General features: G+C 32.5%; 1 protein-coding gene across 1 annotated transcript in view; it reads right to left on the bottom strand.

The window, feature by feature from the left end:
• Positions 1-21,768, bottom strand: part of LOC118196068 (uncharacterized) — a 207,908-nt gene extending 186,140 nt beyond the window's left edge. Inside the window, exons 1-4 of the mRNA XM_035367469.2 lie at positions 21,611-21,768; positions 16,618-16,722; positions 13,632-13,763; positions 11,052-11,114 (exon numbers count right to left, since the gene is read on the bottom strand). Coding sequence (XP_035223360.2) covers positions 11,052-11,114; positions 13,632-13,763; positions 16,618-16,722; positions 21,611-21,655 — 345 coding nt within the window. The 5' untranslated portion in view covers positions 21,656-21,768. The remainder of the gene's footprint in view (positions 1-11,051; positions 11,115-13,631; positions 13,764-16,617; positions 16,723-21,610) is intronic.
• Between the last annotated feature and the right edge of the window lie 387 nt (positions 21,769-22,155).

Below are 22,155 nucleotides of genomic sequence, written 5' to 3'. Positions count from 1 at the left end.
ACTGCGTAACTTCTAAGGTAAGCGGCCTGCTTCGAACTCACTGCTTCCTCTCTCTTCTGCTTGGCAAAAAGGCCACACTTAAATACTTGGCGTTCGCCAGACAAACTTTGCATAAAATCCTTAACACTTATAATTCTGGCCGGAAGTAGAAAATAAGAAGTGATAGTAAAGATTTAAAATAAAATAAACGTTAGTAAAACTTAAGATCTTTACATACTTCCCGCCAGAGTTAATTAGTTTGAAACTGAGGTCTAAAACGACCTTGTTGAAAACTTTTAGCTCTAGAATACAACGCGAGGCCAACATTTTACAATCATAACTTCGTTAGAAACTAGAAAATTTATAAGAAAGAAATTTGTTACAATGGCAGCTCCCAGGATCTACAACAATCTTTTTTTTTCATCTGTACTGCATCTAAACAGGAGCTTTATTCAATTCTGGTTCCTTCCAGAGATCTGGAAGGAAAACTAGTTTAATGAAATGTTACAGAATGACATTGCAAATAACATATAGAATATACTTCTCTTAACCTTCTTATTTCATTCATGACTATTTTAATTATCTCTCCCCGTGCTCTCTGACATGTGTAGTAAAAGAACACCAAACACGAATGTGTTTCTGTCTACGTGTGCCACACTTCCTCCTACAATCAAAACACTAACGTGTTAAAATTCAACATAACCAGACCTCTTAACACACCCTACTTTCAACTCTAAACCCTGAGGTACTATTCTAAAAGTGGCTAACTCTAAAGTGTAGCGTCAGAGAGCCTAACTACATCATTCAACCTTTACCACATATTCGCCATGATTTAATCTTTACAGTCACACGAATAACAAATTTTTAACATTACTTTCACTTTTACCATATCACGGTATTTCTTAACATTTAAAATAACAGTTCACATGTATATAAGAACATATCAACATGCCGTTAATTTTACAGATTTGAAAACATACATTAGTAGTACATTGTTAACTTCTATTCTTTTCAAAGCAAGTGCCAATTCTTTCTACATTGAAATAATACTACATTTCAAAAAGTCTTTCAGACTAAAACTTCTTTCTTGCTAGAATGTTTTAAATAAAATTTCTACAATAACTTTTTACAATATTTAAGTCTTTACACAACGCTATTATACATCAACTTTAGTTTTACGCGCGAGTAATTGAAAAACATAATAAGAAAATCGGTCACAACTCATTTCTCGCCCTTTTGGCGATAAAGGTAGACCTCGCATGAGGTAAAACTTCTTGAAATCTGCCACTTGCAGTAAGAATGAAAGATTAACTTAAGTTTGCAACTCAATTTTTCCGCGGGGCAATTTTCTTTTCACTTGCTTCTGTCTCTCATTGGCTTGCCCTTGTACTTGTCGTTTTGCCACCTCTGGAACTTGTACCTGCGGTGTCTGCCATGCCGGATCCTGCAAAAGATCTGAAAAGATTTGCATTTTATTATGATCGAAGTAGGGCTTAATTTGATCAATATTTGCGGAACAGGTTTCACCATTTCTGGCCTTTAACACTACAACAGCGTGAGTTATTTTTTCTATAACATATGGTCCTTCAAATCGTGGAAAAAATTTGGCAGATTTTATCTTCTGGTGCTGAAGAAAGTGAATGCTTAATTTTTAAAACTTCATCCCCTACTTTATAAGTTACTCCCCGTCGTTTCAAGTCATAATATAATTTCTGTTTTCTTTGTGCTACTTCCGTATTCTTTTTTGCTTCTTTTATTAGTTTTTCTATATCACCCATTTTAAATTCTGGGGCTCTTTGTTGCACATAAAATAGTTTATCTAACGGTGTTATAATCTTTCTGCCTAGAAATAACTCAGCAGGAGTTTTTTCCGTTGTATCATGTTTTGCGGTCCTAAGGGCGAAAGCAAATTCATTGACATAGTTATCCCAGCTTTTATGAAAATTTTTAACATAACTACGGATAATTTTCACTATATTTCTGTTGACCCGTTCCGCTATATTTGATTGCGGCCGATACGGGACCATTTTTAAATGACGTATGCCCAGTTTTTGGCACATGTCTTCAAATATACGAGGGCTATCCAGAAAGTAGATTACGTTTTGGAATAAAAAATAAACAAAGTATAGGAAACAAATTTTATTATATACAGATGAAAGCCACACTCAAATACTACTTTTCTACATAGTCACCATACAAATTAAGGCATTTATCGTAGCGATGTACGAGCTTGGAAATTCCTTCGTCGAAAAATTCGGCCGCCTGCGCCTTCAACCACTTCGTTACCTCTTCTTGCCTTCCATCTTGCACAAAACTTGTGGTAACCAAGCTTTTCGCTGATGATTTCGTGCAACAAACTTCGCGAAATTTGTGGAAAACTCAAAGAAAGTTCCGTTATTGTGAAATTTCGATTTTCACGGACTTTAGCATCGACTTTTTCGAGAAGTTCGGCGGTCACTATGCTGGGTCTCCCACTTCGATCTTCGTTGTGAACATTGGTTCGGCCATTTTGAAATCTTATGACCCACTCCACCTTCAGTGATAATGTTGTCCCCATACACTTCACGAAGCTGCCGATAGATTTCTATCGGTTTACAGTTTTTTGCAGTCAGAAACCTTATTACTGAGCGCACCTCGCAGCTCGCGGGATTTTCAATTAACGCAGACATTTCAAACCGTCACAGTATCTGAACGGAGCACAGCACGAACCTCTCACTAGCACGGCTAGATGCAGACTGAGCTGCGCAACGCTCTGACCCCAAGATGGCCGTGCTAGCCCCGCCCCTAGCGGACACAGACGGAAACGTAATCTACTTCCTGGATGGCCCTCGTATTACTTACAAATTGAGGACCATTATCCGATATAACTTTTAGGGGCGCCCCGTATTTTAAAATATATTTATTTAAAATAGAATCAGTAACTAATTTCGCGGAGGCTCGTTTTAAGGGAACAATTTCGGTCCATTTATTAAAATGATCAACCATAACAAGGAGATAGCGACTTTTATTTAACTGACTTTTTGGGAAAGGGCCCAATAAATCGATGCCAATTATTTCATTTGGAAATTCGGATTTAATACTATTTAGAAACCCGGCCGGGCGGAAATTAATATAATTAACGGCTTGACATGTTGGGCAGGACTGGACATACGCCCTTGTTAACTTTTGCAGTCCAGGAAAGTAGACTGCCTCGCGTACGCGTTGTATAGTTTTTCAAATACCAGCATGAGAAGCTAAAGGGCTGTCATGGAGCTCTTGCAGGATATTTAATCTAAGACTAGCTGGGATAACAGGTCGAAATTCGTTGTTGGAATTCGTAGTTTTTGTGTAGAAATAATAGACCATCTATTAGTTCATAATGGGCCGCCCTATTTCTTATCGCCACAATATCTTGGTGGCTAAAATTTTCAGGATCCTTCAAATACTCATAAATACTTCCAAACTCAGGATCCTTACCCAGTTCGGTTATTACAGTTTCTCGGGAATTTATTGTACACGCTGTAAGCATTGCAACTTTTACGGTATTACCCTGTTCGTCTAATTTAATTCTTGATAGGGCATCTGCTACGATATTTTCCTTTCCGGGGGTATGCTTGATTACCAGATTATATTCTTGCAGCTTGAGTGCCCATCTTATTAACCTTGGGGATAAATTTTTCCCTGAGTACAATCTAGTTACCGCCGCATGATCAGAATATACTGTTATCGGCGCCTTTCCAAAATAGACTCGGAACTTTTGCACTGCTAACAGAACTGCAAGTGCCTCTCTCTCGGTCGCGGAATAGTTTCTTTGTGTTTGATTTAAAGTTCGGCTAAAAAATGCCACGGGCTGCTGATTCTGCGAAAGTACCGCTCCTACCGCATAATCCGAAGCATCCGCTGAAATTTCTAAATTTTCATCCTTTTCAGGAAATTTCAACACAGGGGCTTGCGCTAATGCTTGTTTTAATTTTTCGAAAACACTATTGGCTTCGGCCGTCCACGAGAATCTTGCCTTTTTCCTTTTTAATTTTAACAATGGCTCAGCGATAGCCGCAAAATCTTTTATAAAGGACCTATAATATGAACAAAGTCCTAGAAAAGAAGAGAGCTTCTTTGCCGTGTTTGGAGTCGGATACTTTTGTACAGCGATTATTTTTGATTCATCTGTCTCGATCCCTTTTTGCAATATTTTGTAACCTAAATATTTTAATTCAGGGGCTGCAAATGTGCACTTTTCGACATTAACTTTTAGACCAGCCTCATTTAATAAAGAAAACACCTGTCTTAAATCCTGTATATGTTGGTCGAGATTATCACTAGTAATAATGATATTGTCTAAATAGATAAATGTGGACTTTCCAAGAACAGGTCTTAACACAATGTCCATGCATCGCTGAAATGTTGCTGGGGCCCCTGAAAGGCCAAACGGCATAAGTGCATAAGTGCCAGACTTGGTTATAAAAGCAGTCTTAGGCACGTCTTCAGGCCTGACCCCTATTTGAAAATAACCATTCGTTAAGTCTAAAGTCGTCATAAATTTGGTTGATTTTATGTTCCTTAAAATTTCTTCTATGATCGGTAATGGATATACCGGATATTTCGTTATGGAATTTAATTTACGGTAATCAATAGCGAATCTCCACCTTTTTGGATGCTCCAAAGGATAATCATTATTTTTCTTACATAAAACCACCGGGCTAGCATAACTACTTGAGATGGGCGTTATGATCTTTTTACGTAGCATATCGGTAATATGCCATTCTATAATTTTTTCCTTATTCTTATCATACCGGTATGGTTTTTGACGAACCGGCAATGCATCTCCGGTCTCAATACTATGGTTAGTAACCTGAGTAAATCCTGGAATATCACTAAATAAGGAAGCAAATTCACTTACCACTTGTCGGATTCTATCTTGCTCGTCATTAGGCAGGTGGTCAAGATTTAACCTTGGCGGTTCAGCCTTTTCTACACGCACTGGTTTCATTGTCAGCTTAAGGGACGCTTCATTAAAATCCAGTGTAGCTTGTGCGTCTGAAAGAAAATCTATCCCCAAGATTAAATGTGCTTGCAGATTCTTTACTATAAAAAACATCACCTTTATTTGTTCGTCCTTGATACGGATATACAAAGGTACTTTACCTACGCACTTACATTTTTCTCCTTGCGCCGCTAATACTGTCGTATTATCCGCATTATATATGCGGTATTTGCGAAAATACTTTCTAAAAAAGACTTCTGCCACACAGGAACACTGCGCGTCGGTATCCAGGAGTGCGGTGGCCGGGATATTATTTACCAAGACTTCAATCTTCGGAAGAGTCAAATTTTTCACCATTACTGTATTTATCTTGTAGGAAGAGGGGTTTTCGTGGCCTTCGGATTTCCGCACCCTCTCGTCAGCAGAAATCCGTTTTAGTTTAAATAATTTTTCCTTTCCGTGCTTTCCTTCTTTTTCCCCTGGCTTTGAGACTTTTTTCTGGGTTGCTATTGAACTGTCGACGTTCGCCAGCTGTTTTTGAATGCTCGGGTTTCCTTGCCCACTGATTCGCTTTTTCTCCGTAGCCGTATGCTTGAGTTTGCTGTAGTCTTGGCGTACCAAATTGGTTTCGCTGTTGATATTGGCGTCTTCTTTCGACGTCCGCCGTTCTTCTACTTTCAAACTGGATTGCTAGCTCAAATAATTTTTCCAGTGTAGTCAGATTTCTCAATTCAATAAAGTCTTGCACTTGGGGTAGTAACCTCGGCAAAATCACTTGAATTATTTCAGGATCCGGACGGTTTCCCTACAAGAGCTTGAAAACGTGAATTTTTCTTAAAGTAAAACTCGAGAGGTTTTCGATTCTTTGTTGATATATGCTAAAAAGTTCTGTTTCTAATTTCGCACGATCCCTTACAACAGGGAAGGCTTTTAGTAGGGCAGTCTTGAAATTTTCGTAAGTATAGGTGGGACTTCCTGCTTGACCCAAGAGACTTCTGCCGATACATTTGAACCAGTTAAGCGCTTGGCCCCTCAAAGCGCTGGTAGCTAAGGTAACTTTTTGAAACTCGTGCACGGGGTAGAGCATGAAGTGGTCATCCAATTTTTCCAAAAAACTGGTTACCGGTGAGTTTCCATTAAACGTTGCTTCTGGTTTCATCGAAGCGCGCATGGTCTGGACGATGTACCCAAATCCTTCCAGGGCGGCAGCTGGCATTTCTGGATTCTGAGCCGTTTCTGCAGGCGGCACAGGTTCTTCTTGAAATTCGGCCATGGTTATTCTTCGTCGGGCGCCACTATCAGGTTCAATGTTTCTTCTAACCTTCTTCGGAAACATACAATGACCTGACTAGGAACAGAGAGCTTACTAAAGCTATGTTCACTAATTGTAGTAAGTAGACAGGATACAGACGAAGGGTATACAAAACCCATTATTTTTCTTTATATACAATGACTTCCGTACTTCGGAATACAATGACCCTCCACTCGGGGTCTAACGTAAAAGGTATAAAAAATAAAACATAACTCTAATTTAACTTTAGAATAACACACGTGGAAGATTGGCCTTATAATAACAGGAAGCGTATGTAGCACAGAGACTGTGAACACTACAATACGTTTAATTTATCAAGAAGATTAAAACCTCCGGCCTGGAAGGCAAATAGCAACTGCGTAACTTCTAAGGTAAGCGGCCTGCTTCGAACTCACTGCTTCCTCTCTCTTCTGCTTGGCAAAAAGGCCACACTTAAATACTTGGCGTTCGCCAGACAAACTTTGCATAAAATCCTTAACGCTTATAATTCTGGCCGGAAGTAGAAAATAAGAAGTGATAGTAAAGATTTAAAATAAAATAAACGTTAGTAAAACTTAAGATCCTTACAATTTAGCTTCGTGTAGAGTTCGAGGGGTTGTAACCCAGTTAATATACTTTAAGGTTCCAATAAGGCATTAAAGCAGCAGAGGTGACATGTTGTTTTGTATTATTTTAAGTCTCAGTAGATGCAAAGAATAAGTTTTACTTGAATTTTTACGTTTTTGTATTTTAAATTAAATTAGGTAGTTTGATAACCTTAGTCATTACATGGCAACTATTAAATTCTATTTTTTAACAATATTTGTTAAAAAGCCCTATTAAAATCGAAATGTAATAAAATTTCACAGTTTAAAATACATGTAATTTATGACATTGATTCTTAAATGCTATTAGGATAATTGCACACTAAAAGCTACAAAACATTTATGTTTTGTAACAACAACAATCAACAAAATAATTATCCGTCATTTTAATTGGAAGCCTTCCCAGACATTTTGGCTAGTTTGTATTGATTTCCTTCTCTTTAATCTTTTCTAACAATTACAGATATAATTAAGACACAATAATTACAGATATAATTAAGACACAATTTGTTGTTTGACTTCTGAATTAGTAATTACAGATATGTCTCAATATGAAAAAAAAAAAAAAAAAAAAAAAAAAAAAAAAAAATGCTCTCGCTAGTTTCTGTGTGCTTTAACTCCTAACTTGTCAACCTCTCCACAATGTACCTATGAGGGCTTACTTGATCTGGTAAAAGTTATATAGTCCAAAACCCCCCGACAGATGTGAAGCATATTATTGCTATGTCTGAAAGTAACTACAATATCAGACAAAGGTTTAAATAAGCCTCTTATTAAAAAAAAAAAAAAAGAAAAGAAAAGAAAGAACTTAGAACATAAAGACATGTTTTGATGCTAACAAAATCAATTACAGCTCACGGTGACATAATTAAACAAAAACAGTCAAATTCAAACTAATAATGTGGACTAGTGGTCAAAGATCATATAATTTAATTTTAATTTAATCTGGCTCAAATGAGGAAATAGAAACGGGAAACTATAGTAAAGGCTGAAATCATAAACAATTGGGTAATTTACATAATAATAACTGCACATATCTTTGAAGAATAATTTTCTTTATGTACTCAGTTTCTTTCTTCAATACGTTTCCTTTTCATTTTAGAATTTTTGAATTTAATTAAGGATTTCTGTTATTCTAAAAAAAAACACTAAATGCATTTAGAATGTTCAGAAAAAGTGGCTAATTTTATTTTAGTAATATGAACATTCAGAAGAAATATGGAATATATATGGTAAGGGCCGGTTACAGAGCTGATGTGGCAGAATTTTTAGAATTTAGTGACACACCGAACAACAAAATCTAGAAATGGCAAAACTTTTAGAATTTAGAGCAGGCATTGGAAGCAGAATTTAGAAAGGCACTAGGCAGCAGAATTTAGGATCCACAGAGATTGCATCAGGTGGAAAAATGCCTATTTCCAGCTATGTGTACGATGCATTAAGACATATTAGATGAATCTTTTAAATTGTAAGTTTTTTTTTTTTTTTTTTTTTTTTTTTTAATAAAAAAATCCTTTTCTATAATGCCTGCCCATGTGATAAGATTAGAAGCATTTTTGATATTTTCCATGCTTGTGTCTAGTGAAATATAGAGAAAATAAAGGGAAGATAAACATGTTAAGATTCTAGTATGAGAAGTAAAAACATTCATATATTATGTTTTTATTATTGTTCTTCCACATGTTCTCTAAAAAGAAGAAATTCATTGCAAACTTTCTGTAAAATACATCCATTACAGTAAATTATTCTGTAAAATACATCCATTACGTGTTGATACCATGGAGACATTTTTCATTTTGTCACATATTTCTCGAATCTTCTAGAATCATGGGTCTTGTCTTCAAATTCATAAATCTTGTCTTCAAATTCGTCTAAATTTTCCAAGCTGCAATGTCTAAAATCCTAAAGAAAAATTATCCCTACCAATTCTGTAACACCAAAAAGCCAGAAATATTTTGGAAAAAAAAAAGGGGGAGGGAGGGAAAAAGTGTACAAATTATTTTATAGAGAAAACATGCATATTCTGAGAATTTTGAATATTCTGAGACAATTTACATGGGAAAAACTCTATACTATGAAAAAATTAAAAGAAGACATTTTAAATTAATTACATAGCTAATTTTGCTTTTGCTAAGAGCTGTTTCAGAAATTGTAGCTTTATAGCATTATACCTTGTTTATTTTTCAGATTCAAAATATTGCATATTAATAAGTTGTAAAAATGAAACTTTATAATATGACAACGAAAAATAAAAATGCTTTATTTAAATGTTATTTCTTAAATATAATTTCAATATATTACCCTTATTTTAATGAAATTAATCAATGTTATGATATTTTTAAAAAAAATCGTCGAAAAATTCTCAGATCTCGGAATTAAAAAGTTTCTACAGAAACTGATCTTAAAATCGCCAAAATGTTGAAAAGTCACCAAATTTAAAACCGTTTAATAAAAGAATTCACATCCCCAAAAGCAAAAAGTTATTTAAGAGCTCTTTATCAGAAAAAATGAATTTCAAAATGCTTATGTTTCACTTCTTGCTTAGAAACTTGAGTATCCCATCATTTATATTAGAAATAGAAACAAATTATAACTCATGAACCCATTCAAAAAATAGCCATATATACGTCAGTGAATCACCAAAAATATTCCTCCAAAATTCACACTCAAAATGACAGTCGTAAAAACAGATAAATTTCATTAATTAATTGAAAATTAAGGACCTTCTGCTGATTTTGTCCAAAATTAAGGACTTTTAAGGACCAAAATCAATTCCAAAATATCTAAGGGCTCTTAAGGACCATATGAACCCTGGGTTCTAGACTTAAAATCTTTGTAGCCAAGATTAATTTCACAATAGAAAGCATGGCTTTCATTGGACTCCCTCAGATGTTCAACATCCTTAAATAGGTCATCGTGAAAAAGTCTTTTCTTCCGATCGATCTTCTTCTCCTGTATTATAGATCTCTTATATTCCTCAACAGAGAGTCTTGAATGTCGCTTTTGGACCATATTTTTATAAGCAGCTCTTTTTACCTGTGTTACAAGGAAGCATTAATTATCAAACCAATCCCTTCGTTTGAGTTTTTCCATATATCCCAGTGTGTATTAATTGATCCAGTCTCCCTAAATTTTTTAATTAATCTCTTCACAGTTCATGAAGTTAAGCCACTATTCAGACCATATTTTGTATGAAAACTGTGAACTGGAACTGCCAAACCCTGACTATTTTTTAATGAAAATGTGTTGTTCTTTTGTGTAGCACTCCATTTTTAATACACCAGAACCATCACCTGTCACACTATCATTTTCTTTTCGTTGGCAATACTTTATCACACAAATGGCGCAAAATTCACATATTGCATGAATTTTGAGACACCCTTTACAACTGTATTTAATCCCTAGTAGAAACCAGACTGATGTGGCTATCTTCATAGCTATGGTTGCAGCTGTTTTACACCTTGTCATGGAACAGTATTTTAAGACACGGAATGTTGATGTGGATGAAGTCAAAAACATAGGTGGCAGTAGGAATCTATTAAGAGTGTGAGATTCAAGTATAATCCAATATCTACCATGTAACAATGCACTAGCTAGTCAAACACCTGTTAATGGATATAACATCAAGTGGACCCACCTAGACATGACACAGCAGTGTTACCAAGGTAAAATTAGCATCTGTCTATCTCGTCACTTCCCCGGCCCCCAATGTCATAGGTTGACATACACATGTTCATCTGCCCTCTTAAGTTTAGGAAAAGGCTCATTAAATCTTATGTTAGACACCTATATCCAGTGTTCTTTCTGTTGCACAAATTCTACTATATAACCATGCCTCTCGGAAGCCTCCCCCCTCCAAAAAAATTAAATATCTTAACACGTTGTCCCTTCATTATGTTCTTAATCTATAAAATTGAGTTGCATAGTTTTTAGAATTTTATACAAATTTAAATAATGCACAGTTACATACTCAATGAATAAAAATGGCCTCTTCAAAAATAAATTTTCATTTATAATTTTCCTATTTAGTTTTAATGTTGTTTTAATAATGAATGATTTTACAGAAAATTATAGATTATTACAACTTTCGTACGAAATTTTTAAAAAACATAATTTTTTATTGCGAATTTTAAACTAAAGTATAAAAAACAATAAAAAATAAAACTACTTTAGGGTTTACTCACATCCAAATAAAATTAAAATTTTTGCTCACCTTCTGATCATATAAAGAAACTAATTCAGCTTCTTCAGGAAAAGGTACAGAATCATCACTTTCCTGTGTGAGTAAAATACACAAAAATGAGCAATATTTTTTTTAAAAGAAAAGAAATTTTTGATTAGCTATACAGATATAAATAAACAAATATTGTTCAAAAACCCATACAAATTTTTAAAAATTTATAGAAATGAAATAAATGCATAGGTTGATCTTTACATTATGGTAACTTGGCGATTTTTTGGCGAAAATTTGGCAACCAACTCTCCTACAGCAACCCTCTATTTTTTTTCCCCCGCCGCCATTTTGTCTTCACGAAGTAAAGACATGTTTCTTTTCTTTTTATCTACTGAACACTTCTTCCAACAATCTACTAGCCGAATTACACTTATGCTAGAAATTTTATCAAACAAAACTGCTTAATCATGACAAATATTCACTGCAAAATTGGGAAAAAGTGCACAATACCATACTCCTTACGCGTTTTTCAAAATAACACATACACATAAACCCCGTACACGCCGACTTATTTTTACTTAAAAAAACATCCCAGAATTGCACAAAAATGGCATTGCGCACACTCTTCACTATATCCATATACACTGCTTTTTTCTCATAAATTAGAAAAATTTCACGAAAATACATGACAATTTTCTCAATCTTTAAACCCGGTAAAAAGAACATATATGAAATTACCTGATCGCGAAAAAGTATTTACCCTTTCCAAATATGAACATTTCCACATATAAAATAAATAAAATATCCAAAAACTTTTACATCTAAATCATCTATTACATTATACACGTCACCAACGAATTCATACCGCAAGTATTACAAATACTTAGTATCAAATATTTAAATTATTTCCATGCACGTTTACTTCAACTTAAACGTATACCAAATTCCTACAAACGTAAAATTCACAAAATAACTATCATTTAATTAAAATATCACTAAACCATGTACACGTCGACTTATTTTTACTTAAAAAAAATCCCAGAATTGCACAAAAATGGCATTGCGCACACTCTTCACTATATCCATGTACACTGCTTTTTTCTCATAAATTAGAAAAATTTCACGAAAATACATGACAATTTTCTCAATCTTTAAACCCGGTAAAAAGAACATATATGAAATTACCGATCACGAAAAAGTATTTACCCTTTCCAAATATGAACATTTCCACATATAAAATAAATAAAATATCCAAAAACTTTTACCTCTAAATCATCTATTATATTATAAATGTCACCAACGAATTCATACCGCAACCATTACAAATACTTAGTGTCAGATATTTAAATTATTTCCATGCACGTTTACTTCAACTAAAACGTATACCAAATTCCTACAAACATAAAATTCACAAAATAACTATCATTTCATTAAAATATAATTAAATTCAAAAACACTATTTAAAATATAAATGAGCACATACATTAAATTAATAAAAATTACCTTACAATCCTAATTACTTTAAACTAAATCATTGCTAATAACAATTTTCCCAATAATACCAAATTCCTTTCCACCTTACATTTAGAACAATGCATAAAAATAATATCCTCAAATAATTAAAAATACTAACTTACCTAATCTTCTTCAGAATCTTGATTACGTGTCCGATAAACTTTTCTTCTTTCTGTTTCAGGATCTTTAAAATCATACTTATATTTCACTTCTATCTCGCACAACCTTAAACAAACATTTATTACTACCCTTTTCAATACCACTAAATACCCATTTCGAATTCACTTTAGTTATGGCCATGGGATCCAAAAATTAACCAACACTGTTTCACACAACACAGAATAAAGCCAAATACAAAATTTCCAGATTTTTTCCCGATTTCCCCCCTTTTCCGATTAAAGAACCGTAATTCGTCCATTAATATCACATGACATATCCCATGATCTCTCATTTCCCTCACACAAAATAATGCGTAATTGGAACTGAGTACTGCTCACATTATTACCAAAGTCCCAGGTAGCAACCTTTATCGCCTCCAAAATGTCGCCAAACTACCAGTTACCATATTGTAAAGATCAACCAATGCATATAATAGATTATGATTTGCACAAAACTTAACTGCTGATAGTTTCTCCAAGGAAGTATTTATAGTTAATTAACTATATACTCCCTTGGAGTTAGTATATATAGTTGATTAACTTTTCACCAATAAAAGCACTTTATAAAAATAATCATAGTTAGTATAGTGCTGAAAACAATACTGAATTCCTTTTCTGTTTTTTAAAATATTATGTTTATGATAAGTAATGAGTTTTTTGGAAGGATAAATGGTTTTCAATGTTGTTATATGATCAGTAGGATCAAAGTGGCACAGCACCAAAATTCTGCTTTCCAAGGTAGCCACTTCCACAGAAGATCAGTCATCTGAAAACTATGAATGGTCATTTTAGATTCTTCCCCTTTATATAACAGTTTTCAAAATAAATCAGTGACAAAATTAAGTTACCCCCAAAATAAATACTGGAAATGATAAATTTCAATTCGATAAACAAAGACTTCTCTCTAAAAGCCATGTTTTCTCTCAAGAAATATCACTATACTCACATCAGAGAGCTGCAAGACTCCTTCTTGTGCTGAAGATTTATCTACAGCATTGTCCCTATTACTATCATATGAAGAATATTCCTTCATTGTGCAGTTATTCATGGATGTGCTTTCTTCAATTGTTTGTTTTTCCTGGGAAAAAAAGAAGAAAGAAAATTTGTGGGTTCAAAGTAAAAGAACAGGAGCACACACATTTAACATTTAATAAATAGATATCTTGTAATTCTACTCTTTTGCTTTCCAGAAACCTTGAGAAAACAGAAATTATTAGAACATTCTCATGCCCAATTAAAAAGCTGTAAAAAGCCAGAGAGACACATCTCGGTTCAATTATTAGTTGTTGTTTACTTAGTTGCAGTAAATTTTGTTGAATGTATTAGCTTTCTCTGTGATTTGGATTGTGTTTTAGTTAATGGTTTTATAGCTACTGATTATATTGCATGACATTGTGATATTATATAAATTGTGATATTAATGAATATCTCTGAGGACAAATTTTAGCACTTTGTTTTTTATTTTTTGTGATAAGAATAAATGGCTCTACTCTTATATGTGCCCTAAGATCACCAAATGTGATGATATATGTGTTCTGTGCTGTCTTTTGGTGCGATTGTGTGTTGTATGGCATCCCTTTTGACGTTGAATACTCTTTTGCTAGAGTGTTTTAATTGCTCGTTGGTTCATGTCATGTGTGTTTTGAAATGGCCTATGTTGCAATAAGAGACGTGGTTACAAGAGGGTCTGGGAGATTATTTTTAGTGGCTGTGCATGATAGAAGTAAGGAAACACTGATGCAGTGCTGATGAGTGAATTGGGCCTTGTACAACTAGTTTTTCGGATGGCTGGAAATTTTACAAGGATTTAGGAAAAGAAGGTTTTGAACATTTATTTGTGAACCATAGTATGAATTTTCTGGATAGTGTGTCTGGCTGTTATATAAACACGATAGTGATTATGTGGCAGCATGTTAAAGGCGGCATGAAATTGGTATCTCTGCTGTTCGAAAAAGCATTCATTCATGGTAAGTACATTTTATTTTATTTGTGTTCTTATTTTGTAAAATGTTATGTTCGTTGTTTTTTAGTATGAATTTCTGTCGTTAATGTTGTTTTCTTGAATTGTTTGAAATTTATTTTAGTTATTATAGTTTATTTTGTTGATTAGTGCGTAGTGCACAAATTGCGCAATTCTAGATGTTTTTTAGATGTTCTGAAGTTGAAACAGAAAGCTGTGTACATAGTATTCTTTGAAATATGTTGTAGTTATGTTAATTTATTAAAGCGAGGTGTGCATAGTTCATAGATTCTTTCGCTGTCTAGATGGTGCAATTCGTAGATGTTTTTTAAAGTTGAAGCAGAATGCTGTGTACATGATATTCTTTGAAATTTATTGTTGTTATGTTAATTTATTAAAACGAGGTGTGCGTAGTTTGTAGAATGTTTCGCTGCCTAGATTGTGCAATTCGTAGATGTTTATTCAAGTTAAAACATATCACTGTGTACATGGATTCTTGTTAAATATTTCTGGTTAGAAACTTTATGTTTTTGATATGTAAATTTTGTGTTTTTGTTTCGGACTTTTAGCTGAAATTGTGTGTTCACGACAAGGTTCCGCATTTTGAACACACAATTTTTTAGGCTTAAAGTTCAAAACGTAAACAAAAAATTTAGATAGTAATATGGCACCACGGAGTTTCTCACCAAAAATATTTGGCGAGAAATTTGTTGCCAAACGAGGGCATATATAAGAGTAGTTCCAATACTTGAAGTCATAAATAAGCTGTAGGGATTAGTTTAATTTTCTAATAGTCATTCTTAATTTTGAAACCCTTCCCTTCCCTGCCAGAATGAGATTTCAGTATTGTGTTTTATACAAATGAAGTAGAACTAGTATTTATTGTAGAGTCCAGTCACTTATGTAGAAGAGCTTAGAAATTCTTAGTAGTATTCTGCCTTCGGGCCACATCGTTACTTCAAGTCGATCTTATTATGCATAGCTGTAGTCTTATGCACCGGTTAGTATTCACTGGTGAGGTTTAATTACGGGCCAAATCGGTTTGTTATCTTTGTACAGCTAATTAGCTAAGTTTAGCAAGTTAGAATTACTTATTTTCTGTTTTACTTTAAGGTTGGAGGCTTTGTTATCCTGACAAGGGGCAACTGTCATCATTTCTTTAAGTGAATAAAAGGGTATTTTAACCTTTGTTTGGACTTCTATTTCATATAGTTGTAAGGAGATCAGCGAATAGTCGTTAGATACTCCCATAAAAGTTCTAGTAGCCAAGGATATATAACTTAACTAGAACTTTATACAGCACACTCAAAAATGAGAAAACTAAAATAATTAGTTAAAAAAATTAAATTAAAATCTGCAAACTGAAGTGACAAAATGCATTTAAAAAAATATAAACCAAATTAAACCCACACAGTATCAAAAGATATCCTTCTAGTCCCCTCCCCCAACTGCAACTCACAAAAAAGAAGACAGTAGTCTGAAATTGCCATCTGTATCCATTACAACTGGATACATAATAACTACTGAAAAAATTAAAATATGTAATTAGACATCATTGTCTATAAGGAGAAAATTTATTTGACAGAGAGTAAAAATAAATAAAGCTATTATGATCAATATTCTAGAAACCACTGGTTAAGCAAATTTTGATATAGTATTAACATTTCCCATGGAAATCATGGAATAAGCAATGAAAGATTTAATTTAATGGAAATGTCATACACAGTTAATATACATACAGTCATGAAACTAAGTTAGGTAACATATATCCTCATAAATACTAATTTGTAACTGTAAGAGTAAATATGAAGAATAATTAGATTTATGATGATGTGATATAAATTACATACACTAAAAGAGTGTGTAAAAAACAAGTTAAAATAAATTCCAATGCTGTTATTTTCAATATACTAATATTAAAAAAGGAATGCATTTTAAGAATATGTAAAACTTTGTTGTAAGCAATCCTTACTTTGAGATTACCGCTACAATTCTCCTGCGCAGTTGAAGAAACAGGATTTTCAGAAAGTTTTTTCGCTTTTTCATTTTTTAATCTTTTCTTTTTAAATTCAGCAAGCTATAAAAATAATAAATCATAATCTTAGTATTAAAACAAAAATGTTAAGCAAAAATCATAACAGATCTGTATGTGATAAATTTTAAATTTATAAGAATCATCAATAATAACAAAAAATCAATATAATCAGAACACTCATTTAGCACATACTATAAAATAAAATATTTTAAATAACATCATTATCACAACCTTAGTAGTAGATATAGAAATGCTTTTAAATAGATTTATTGGTACTATTCTGTTTTGAGAACCGCAAAAAACTGCAGCGAAAATGTATGCGCAAAAGCGCCAAATCTAGCAAACGCGTCCATTTAACAGCGCGCCAAATCTAGTGTACGTGCTGATTTAAGATTGCATAAGTTTATATAGTTCTATATTTCTTAAGACGCCATTGAAATACTAGTTTAATTTTTAAATCCTTTTTTTGATATCCCGTGATTTAACAATTTGGGAATTGCCCGTGACGAAAAGTCTGCAATAGAATTTTGAGTAAAGTGCAGAATCACTCACTGCTTGACACGTTTTAAGAATTGCACATACTCGGTATCCATGTACACATTGACCTATTTTCACTTAAAAAAATCCCAGAATTGCACAACAATGGCACTGCGGAAACCCTTGACTTTATCTATGTACACATCGACCTATTTTCACTTAAAATGTAAACGAAAATTGACAAAAATCCAATTTTTTTTACCCTTGTAAAAAGCGGCGAACAAATAAAAGGGCGATTTTGCACTTTACCACGAATATTTTCATAGAAAAGGTATCATTCATTATAGAAAATTATGTTTGAACAACCAACGAGATGAAATTATGCTTTAGCGAATACTTGGTAGCGAAATAGCGATGCAGGCATCCATTCAGTTATGTTTAAAATTTTTATATAAATTATAAAAATGGTCTGGAATAGTTATTTACTCTTATGCTTCCATTCAGTCACATTTAGCCTTTTTTATATAAATTATAATAATAAAAAGGTATTATATGAAATTAAAATTTCATCTAAATTAAAACATCAATTTTAAATATTTATTTACTATTATACTTCTTTTCTTGCGTTAGGGTTGCCGCGTTTGTTTTTGGCAGCACTGGCATCAACAACAGTTTGGCGATTTTTTACGGCCCTCAAAACCGAATAGTACCGATTTATTTAATAATTGTTACTGTATTTTCTTTTTAATTTTTTCGCCTGTGCTGCTAACCAAATAAGGTGAATAATATTTTAATACATTGTAAGTGTCATTTTAAAAAAGTCACTCCATATAAGAGATACTCAATCTCTTCATTAGAAATACTTCACCCCAATCAAACATTTTTAAAAAGTTATGAATTTTATAATATACTAATTATAATTAAGACACAATAACACGCCGAATAAATACTAATTCAAAAGTCAAACAACAAAAATCAGCGTTATATAAAATTTTGTAAATATAACGCTGATTTTTATTGTTTGACTTTTGAATTAATACTAATTATAATTTATTAATAATATTTTAATTAATTTAGCATTTTACTTCTTTTATTTCTTAGTAGTACTGATTAGAAGAAAGCAAAAAATTTAGCAGCAATATTAAAATAAAAATATTTTATTTTAAAAAAATCTAGCAATATAGTATAAAATCCCATTGTTAAAAAGCAATAAGTGGCTCTTGAGAAAATGATGAGATTAAAAATTAGCAGATTTATTCAAACATTTAAAAGGTAACAGTAAGTTTCCTTTAAACGTCATTGCATTGGAAAATTTTATTGTCTTTCTTATTAAATACACTTTTATGAACTTTTAAAAGGAAAATAATAATTAAAAATGATACAGTAATACTGTGGGTAATTTGTTCCAGGATATATTAGACCACAATAACTCATTTTATATAGTGGTAAGATATTATCATTATAACCGATTAACTTAGTGAAGTAAGTTAATCGGTTATAGTGATAATATCAGTATTAATAAGTAATAATAACACATCCTGTATACTATTTCATATAGTGTATTATTAATAAAGTTACGCAAAATTTAATCTGTATTATAGTATAGTCTTTGTCTTGCTCAGGTGTATTAAGCAAAGATGTCTAGAAATTCACACTGATCCTTAAAGGTACATCAGAAATTAAAATACACAGTTAATGAATAATAATTAATTATCACCATACAGTATAATGAAGTATTTCAAAGACTGATAGGGAAAAAAAAACTTTTTCTGATAAGGCAATCAAAACACTTTTTAAGGTTGAGATTAATGCACATAATATACAATAAGAAAATTTCACTTTCGGAAAATGACATTAACATATTATGGAATTCAGCAACAAGTTAAGTAAAGAAAGCAAAATATATATGAAGATGAGAGAAAATTAGATAATGATATACACATTGAGTTGATAACATGCTTGTATTACAATGACGAAATAAGATATTCAGAATCATCACGGCTGTGGAGTCGGAGTCATGGAGTCAGGCAGATTTTAGGATAAAAGGAGTCGGAGCTGGAATTGCTAAAAACAGGTCGACTCCAACTCCAGTTTTTGTTGGACAGCTTGAATTTGACATAAAATTAAAATGAATTGAAAAAAAACAAAAAAAAAAAAAAAAAAATAATAATGACAAGCTGAGTTATTATTTTTATTTATGGACTATATACATTAATAAATAATTATTTTCTATTTTATTGACATATTAATAAATAAATATAAGGGAGAAGGATGGATGTGATATTTGCCATTAGTGATTAAACTGATTCATTTAGTTACTGATCTTACTGGTAAATTTAGGTAAGCAGCAAGAACTCAAAAAATTGATGCCATTCTTAGAAAGCGAGCAGGAAAAGGAGCAATTATTGATCAAGCAATGCGATAAGGAAGTTGATGATTAAAAGGTTGTTAGAATTGGGAACTTTTTTAGAAGATATAAATAACCCTAATGTTTCACTAACAGAAAGACTGTGGAATGATCTTGCAGAATTTGTAACTTTTCTTTCTACACCGTACATAGCCATACAAAAGCTGCAATCTGTAGAATTGACAGGAGGCAAGAATGTAAGAATGTGATGTTTGTTCTTTCTGAAATGGAGGGTTTATTGCAGAAGGAATTATTTCTTTAATGAAGAAAAAAGAAACTAGTTTGCTACACAATGAGATCTTGACGAGTTCAATATGTATGTATGTCATAATAAAAGCACAAGGAAAAGACGGAACACTGTAGATGCGTGATTAGACCCATATTGAAGAATAATTTTGATTGCGTAGTATTTAAAGAACTTGGCAATCGAGGCAGTTTTAATTCCATTTTTATTTGCAACTGATATTTGTGGCCACAATCACTTGGCACTCTAGTCGTGCCTTTCCACAGAAGATTTACATTTTTGATATTGTTGAGATAGAAAGCAAGCCAGCGAAATTACATCTTAGCAGAGTAGAGGGCAAAAGCTGAAGTGCGTAGTTATGCAAGATGGAAGCACGTGAAGAGAAAAGTTTTGGTTTACAAGGACAGTTTCAGTTCCCAATGATTACGTCATCAGAGCTGCGCCGATCATAGAGTGATCTAGAAATGACGCAATGCAAAGAAGTTATTACGATTTTAGAATAGAGAGGAGGAATTAATGTTTTATAGTTTAATCTATAATTTTGATTCATATATTTTTATCTTACATATATATATATATATATATATGAGGGAGTCTGAGTCAGAGTCTTTAAAATTCCACGAGTCGGAAGTCAGTCATTTTCCGACTCCACAGCCCTGAGATTCATGTTTAAAAACTGACGAAAAATCAAAGATAAGGCTATTTTCACTTTTATTAAATCTAATAAGATGTCATGCAGACATGACAAATTTGAGGCTTTGCTTATTCTTTAGATCAGATTAAAGAATGCTAACTATGCAACAGTGCCAGTCTGCACTAGATGGCAGAATTTATGGGTGGAAAATATTTTAGAAAATACAATACACTATATGAAACAAATATAAATCTTCATTGCAATGATTAAAATGTTTTGAAACATGGAAGTAAAGCTAAATCTCCATTAACAGACTGTTCCTATTAATGAGAAATTTCTGAATTTCTAGATTTTAGTATGAGATCAATATATTCTCTGATAACTAAAGTGAGAGCCCACTAACTGGTGATTTGATTGCATTTAGGTAACACGATTGACAGCAAGTGCTATGCATTCAAAGAATTGAATTAAATATGCAGTCTTTATAGCATAATTTTGATTCCTTTATTTAGACATTCACATTATTATAACTATTTGCACTCTGTTAAATGCTGTTACACAGACATGCAAAATCAGCCCCAGTTATGACCAGAACAACTTAGCATCTGATTGTTGATCCTATATTAGAGAACAGCATAATACATCATTAAAAACAAAAAAAAGTTGCATTAATTCATTTGGAATAACTCTCTAAAGTAAATAGTTAGGTCCGAGCGCTAACAATTGCGCATCCAGAAGTTTATCTTATTTTTTAAGTAATCGAAATATAATTCATGTGGAAATTTTTTAAATCCCTGAAATATCATATGACAAGCTATGTGTTCCCTGCCTTTTTCTGCATTAACTTAACAAGATTACGATGGATATCTATTTATTGTAACTATGGATACCATATTTATTGTAACTATGGGTACCATATTTATTGTAATTATGGATTGATATGGAACTATTTATTGTAAAAGATTTACAATTTAAGTAGCATGTTAAGTCGCTGACGATGGAAATTTTTTATTTATTTACCAAATACTGAATTCAGGAATAATGCATCGCACAATTTTTTTTATATGTAATGCACTGTATACCCAAATGTAAACAATTCAAAAAAACTTATACATACAATATGCCACAATAACGAATTTTCTTTATTATGATACATAAAATATTTTACTTTTAGTTTTCCTGCTTCAATTTTTTTCTGTCTTTCATTATCCATAATCACAACATTTACTACTGGAATTCATTAGCGTAAATTACACGATTAACGGATAATAAGCATCTCTATCACACATTCACACGAAAACAGACACACACATACTGAATAATATTGATGCCAATACAAAGTTCAAAACAGCTTCGAGTTTCAAGCTTACTTCCGCCAAGGCATGAAACTTTAATATAACTTTAAACTGTCAACATTCAGCTGGTTTGTTTTTGTTTTTTTCATTTTCAATAACAGACCTCTTACAGAAAAACAAACTTGGTGCCTTTTTGACTAAATAATACAATAATGAATTCAGCATTTAAGAAATTGCAAAAAGTTCTACAGCAAGGATGAGCCAACTTTTTCAAGACATCAGCTACTTTTAATGTTCTCAAAGTGAAAGTATTGGAGTCCATCAGATATTTATTACAATCTAATAATAGATGTCGAATAAGTGCTTACGTACGTGAGCAAAATAGAAAAATCTTACTTGTAGTTCCTTTTCTTAAAGG

The sequence above is a fragment of the Stegodyphus dumicola genome, chromosome 4 (genome assembly GCF_044657685.1).
Source record: "Stegodyphus dumicola isolate Sdum_Otavi_A_Nest chromosome 4, ASM4465768v1".
Classification (NCBI taxonomy): Eukaryota; Metazoa; Arthropoda; class Arachnida; order Araneae; family Eresidae; genus Stegodyphus; species Stegodyphus dumicola.
This window is presented reverse-complemented; position numbering and strand designations above follow the sequence as displayed.